The sequence below is a fragment of the Panthera onca genome, chromosome C2, assembly GCF_046562875.1.
Source record: "Panthera onca isolate mPanOnc1 chromosome C2, mPanOnc1 haplotype 2, whole genome shotgun sequence".
In the NCBI taxonomy this organism is placed as follows: Eukaryota; Metazoa; Chordata; class Mammalia; order Carnivora; family Felidae; genus Panthera; species Panthera onca.
This window is the reverse complement of record NC_138347.1, coordinates 121,974,784-121,980,783: the sequence shown is the minus strand read 5'-3', so window position 1 is coordinate 121,980,783 and position 6,000 is coordinate 121,974,784. Positions and strand designations below refer to the sequence as shown.

General features: G+C 49.0%; 1 protein-coding gene across 4 annotated transcripts in view; it reads left to right on the top strand.

The window, feature by feature from the left end:
* The first annotated feature begins 1,328 nt into the window (after positions 1-1,328).
* The window catches only part of LOC132684229 (uncharacterized), a 54,554-nt gene continuing 49,882 nt past the window's right edge, over positions 1,329-6,000 (top strand). The window contains exons 1-2 of one of the 4 annotated variants that reach the window (XM_078432286.2): positions 1,329-1,778; positions 5,639-5,867. In XM_078432286.2, the coding sequence (XP_078288412.1) occupies positions 5,688-5,867 (180 nt within the window). In that variant the 5' untranslated portion in view covers positions 1,329-1,778; positions 5,639-5,687. The remainder of the gene's footprint in view (positions 1,779-5,638; positions 5,868-6,000) is intronic. The other 3 variants (XM_078432284.2, XM_078432287.2, XM_078432285.2) reach the window with 3 other exon arrangements.

Genomic DNA, 6,000 nt, shown 5'->3' with positions numbered 1-6,000 from the left:
ATCCATGAACTTCATGAAAGGGGAATGAACTTCTATACTGTTTCAACCAGTGTTAATGGGTTTCTGTCACTTGCAACTGAACTTCATGCTAATGTTCCATTTTCTTTAGGAATCTTCCCACTGTGCATAAGGAGGAATCCTCATCTCATATGTGATGAGCCATCTGGTTTCTGACCCTTACTCCGTCCGATCGGAAGCAGGCTCCAGGCTCTGAGCTGTCAGCACAGAGCCTGACGCAGGGCTCAAACTCACGGATCGTGAGATCATGACCTGAGCCGAAGTCGGCCGCTTAACCGACTGAGCCACCCAGGCGCCCCCAGCCATTTGGGTTTAAAGTACACACTTAGAACTACAACTAGCCCTGGAGGAGAAAGGACTATTTTCCATTTGCAGTTTACTGTGAATTAGTTTAATCCACTTTCTTTTTTAATTCATTCTTCCATTAAACATTCATTAAGAGCCTATTTTATATCCTAAGAGATAGATAGGTAATTTATTATTTGTTCTGGAGATCAGAAATCCCACATGGGTCTCCCGGAACTCAAATCAGGGATCAGCAGGGCTGGGTTCCTTTGTGGAGATTTGGAGAGAATCCATTTCCACAGCTATTCAGCTTCTACAAATTTTTTTTTAACGTTTATTTTATTTTTGAGAGAGACAGAGTGTGAGCAGGGGAGGGGCAGGGAGAAAGCGAGACAGAATCCGAAGCAGGCTCCAGCTGTCAGCACGGAGCCGGATGTGGGGCTTGAACTCACAAACTGTGAGATCATGACCTGAGCTGAAGTTGGACGCCCAACCAACTGAGCCACCCAGGCGCCCCTCAGCTATTCAGCTTCTAGAGGCTGCGGAAATTCTTTGGTTCGCATCCCCCTTCCCGCATCTTTAAAGCCAACAACAGCCACTGGAGTCCTTCTCATTGCATGTCTCTGACCACAGGGGAGAAGTTTTCTGGGCCATGTGTTCTCAGACTCAGGTTATTAGATTCCTTGACCACCTCCTCCCTGCCCCTCCCTCCCCCCCCCCCCCCATCAAAGGTAACAGTCCTATCTCAAGGTCTGTAACTTTAATCAATCTGCAAAGTCGCTTTTGCTATGTAAGGTAAGAAATTTACTGGTTCCCAAGACTAGAACATGTAGATCTTTGGGGGCCTTTACTCTGTCCTTATATTTACAAGCCCCAAAGCCACTACCCACAGCCAGATTTCTTAAAATCCTTTTTCCTCCCCCATCCACTCCCTAACTGCAACTGCTTTCCCTTTGCCTCTTCAATATCTCCCCCCCTCCCCCCAAAAAAACCTCTGTCACAGCCCAGCCCTGAGCTGCCTCCTTTATCCTGGCGCCCCCTTCCTCCTGGGCCTGGGGAGGGGAAACCGCTCCAACAGGGAAGCGGGCTGCGGACGGGAGAGTCTCCTCGCGGGCGTCCGCGTGCAACCTTGGGGTGGGACGCAGCTACCTTTGGCGACCTCTGCCCCGCCCCAGGCCCTGCCGACGGCCAGGCACACACGGGTCCCCAACTTCTGTCTCCTCCTAGACCTCGTCCCTCGTAGCGCTACTGGCTGTGTCGACCTCGACCCGCGGCGAGGACACTAGGAGCTCTCGAAGCCCGAGCCCGAGCCCAGACCCCACACCCACGAACCCTGGAGGGAGCTTTCCCCCCGCCCCCTCGCGAGCCGCCCCCTCCAGCCCCCGCCCCGCGCCGCGCCTGCCGGCGGCCGTCTCCATGGCGCGGAGCGCACGCGGGAAGCCGGCCGGAGAGGGACGCGGGAACCCGGCGCCCGGGTGAGTGCGGGGCGCGGGCCGGCGGCGGGGTGGCTGCGTGGGCGGCCGGCATTCGGTCCGGGGAGTACGGAACTGGGGCGTGCAGCAGGAGCCCTGGAGGAGGGGGCAGAAAGCAGCCCCTCCTCGCCCCTCCCCCCACCCCCTGCCGCTCCTTATCCCCTGGGACTCCGGGGGGGGGGGGGACCTGGGCTAGCGCAGACTCACCCTTCTCTCCTTCTATCTCGGGAAGGGTGGGCGCTCCTACCCCTACTGTCTCCCCCGCAACCCTCACCCCACGCCCCCAGCTCCCAGAGTCACGGTTAGCACGGGGTGGGGCGCCTACCCTTAGGCCTCCAGTAAATATTCGTTAGGAGTCAGCCAGTCAAGGCGGGCCTTGAGCACCCAGGTACTTGCTAACTTGGGCCCCACAATACTGTCTATGGAAATGACAAAGAAATGCTCGTGATAAAATAGTAAGAGAAAAACTCAAGATTTCAGAAGGCCTTGCTGGAGTATTCATAGCATGTTCTCTGTGAAGCTTGTGCTCCTGTAAATACCCAGCGAAGGCTGGGGAGAAATACCTCATATTGTCAACAGTAAGTGATACTCTCCAGTACCAATCTTAGCTTGGCTGCCTTAACAAAGTACCATAGACCGGTGGCCTACACGACAGAAATCTATTTCTTACACTTCTGGAGGCTGGGAAATCCAAGATCAAGGTCCATTAAGGCAGGTTTCATTTTGAAGCCTTTTCTTGGCTTGTAGGTGGCAGCCGTTTCAAGGGAGAGAAAGTAAACTCTTTGGTGTCTCTTCTCATACGGGCACTAATCCCATCGTGGGAGTCCTGCCTTCATGACCTCCTCTGGCCGGTATCATCTCCCAAAGGCCCCCTCTTCATACACCATCACACTAGGGGTAGGACTTCAACATATGAATTTGGGGAGAGGGAGACAAAAACCCTCAGTCTGTAGCAGTACCTTTTAGGTGGTATGTTACAGTGGTTAAGAATTTGGGCTCTGGATGGGGCGCCTGGGTAGCTCAGTCGGTTGAGTGGCCGACTTCGGCTTAGGTCATGATCTCACGGTCCGTGAGTTCGAGCTCCGCGTCGGGCTCTGTGCTGACAGCTCAGAGCCTGGAGCCTGTTTCGGATTCTGTGTCTCCCTCTCGCTGACCCTCCCCTGTTCATGCTCTGTCTCTCTCTGTCTCAAAAATAAATAAACGTTAAAAATAATAATAATAAATTAATAAATAAATAAGTAAATACATAAATAAAAGAATTTGGGCTCTGGAACCAGGCTGCCTGAATTTGAATCCCCGCTGCGCCATTTACTAGTGTTTGTCCTTAAGCAAATCACTTCCCTCGCTTTGCCTCAGGTTTCCTGCCTGAGAATTCAGCATGTGCCGGGCTCTGTTCTGAGTATCCATCATGTATGAATTCCTTATTCCTCATAACAATTCTTTCTTTTCTTTTAAGATTGTTTTTTTTTAATGTTTATTTTTATTTATTTTTGAGAGACAGAGAGAGCGCAAGCAGGGAAGGGCAGAGAAAGAGAGAGGAACAGAGGATTCAAAGCGGGCTCTGTGTTGACAGCGTAGAGCCCTCTGCGGGCTTGAACCCAAGAACCCATGAGATCATGACCTGAGCCAAAGTCGGACACTCAACTGACTGAGCCACCCAGGCGCCCCTGTTCCTCATAAGAGTTCTTTATCATCAGCAGCATCCCCACGTTACTGAAGAGAAAACTTTACATTTAATTTGCATTAAACCCTTACAAATACCGAAGAGTTTATTTTCCCACCATTTTTACAGATGGAGAAAATGGGGTTTGGGGAAGTGAAGTTGATACCCCCAATCACTCTACTAATAATTGACAGACACAGGATTCAAACTGGCTCCTCCTGCAACAAAGCCTGGGCTGCCCTCTCCAGATGCTTACCAAAAACAGTTTGGGGAGCCAACAGGCCCAGTCCTGTTCCCAGCCAGCGCAAGTCACTTCTTTCCCTTCCCAGGCTTCAAAAGGAGCACCCCTTTTAATGTAACATAATACACACATTTTTGGATAGTCTCTATCTGTAAACTTTCCCAAATGGGAAGTCTCTAATAATTCCCATAAACCTTTGTCTCTATGAATGCAGTTCAGAGTTGCAGCTGTTACCTTAAGTTATTGTAACCGAACCAATGTGAGTTGGATCCTTGGGGAGTCCCAGATACACCAGGTGGAGCTGCCGCACAAAGTAAACTTTATTTGCAGCACATAAGGAGATCACAGGACATAGCTTCCAAAGTGTGACTCCCAGGGATAGGGTGAATAAGTTCCTTTTGTTTAGGGTTAGGATGACTATTTAGTCGGGGAGACCTTGTCGTGGTATGTAGAGGTGGGCATAAGGTCACACATGCACCTGAAGGCAACATGCCTATACATACATTGCATGTTATGTAAATGAGGCTGAGGCTCTTTCTTGGGGGGAAATTTTAGTATTAAAATGAGGGAAAGGTAATTGCTTATCATCCCAGAGGTCACTCTGTGGTCCATGTGCACATCGAGCTGGGGGTTTAGCTCAGTCTGGGTGGGCTGGGGCGGTGGGAGGCGTTGCCAGGGCAGTCGCCATGCCCTGAGGGGTGGTTTCTGGTTTCATTCACCTGAGTTAAGAGGCAAGCTGGAAAGAAGGGCTTAAGGAAAAATATGAGGCAAACGTTGGTGAGTACAGGTTGGTGGGCAGTGAAAGTCAGGTCCTGGAGTCTAGCTGGTGGCATTATCACGTGGAGGGACCTTTCAAGGCTGAATAATTGAAAGGACAAATCAATACTGATTGGTTTCCTGTGCCCAACAAAATAATAATAACCTCAATAGTAATAATAAAGCCTATTGAGCACTTTCACTGCATACCAGGCGTTGTGCTAAGTGCTTTATTTATTTTTTTAAATGTTTATTTAAAAAAAATTGTTAACGTTTATTTACTTTTGAAAGAGAGAGAGATACAGAGCATGAGCGGGGGGAGGGGCAGAGAGAGAGGGAGACACAGAATCGGAAGCAGGCTCCAGGCTCTGAGCTGTCAGCACAGAGCCCGATGCGGGGCTTGAACTCATGAACCATGAGATCATGACCTGAGTCGAAGTCTGACACTCAACTGACTGAGCTACCCAGGCGCCCCAGTGTTTACTTATTTTTGAGAGAGAGGAAGAGAGAGAGGCAGAGAGAGAGGAAAACACAGAATCCAAATCAGGCTCCAGGCTCTGAGGTGTCAGCACAGAGCCAGACATGGGGCTCAAACTCGGGAACAGTGAGATCATGATCTGAGCTGAAGTCAACCGCTTAACCCACTGAGCCACCCAGGCCTCCCTATGCTAAGTGCTTTATAAATTTACCTTACTCAATCCTTGTGACAACCATAATCCATTTTACGGATGGGGAAATAGGGCTTGAAAAAGCTTCATAGAGTACCTAAAGCCAGTGAGTCAAGGGGTAGAGACAAAACTAAGATCCCGGTCTTGTTCCCCTTCAAAGCCCATGTTCTTAACCACTATGGATATGCTGCCTCCAGGAAGTATGTCTATAAAGAGAACTATGCCATTTTAAAATCAGTATGTCTTTTCTAATATTTAATGCCCACCATTATTAATTGCATTCCTTTATAGCTGAGTTCCATGGGTTCTGCCCCCATTTTAAAGAATCTAGAAGAAAGAACATGAATCCATGAATATAGAAATTGGAAATTGAACAATTCTGCTCAACTGTCTCTATGTTGATTTTCCACTCCCATTTTAAGATACATGAGGCACTTTAAAATTTTCAGAGAAGGGTGTGCAGCAATATTTGCCAATTTTTAGTGGGGGAGGTGTGATCTGCTGCTTAAAAAGACTTGTATGTATTGGGTTTCAGGGCAAGTTACAATTTTCAGAATCCATATGGAATCTAACCCTGTAAGACAATGCCAAGAGAGAAAGAAGGAAAACAAAAAACTAAAGGAACACCCCTGCCCATCGTTCCAATTCTTCAAAAGTTCCTGAAGACATATCAGAAGCATTGTGCACAGACTCAGACATCTGTGTGTCCAGCCATCAAACAGGACTTGAAAACCAGCATCAACAACGAACAGATTCTCAGGAAAGTGAGTGTGTGGCCTCCTCTTCTTACTCTTCTCTGAAAGGAACTAAGGTTTACTCCTTAGGAACATGGGTCCTCAGAACTCTCCAGCCCAAACTGGTGGTGTCATCCCCTCTGCTTCCTGCCTGAATGAAGTC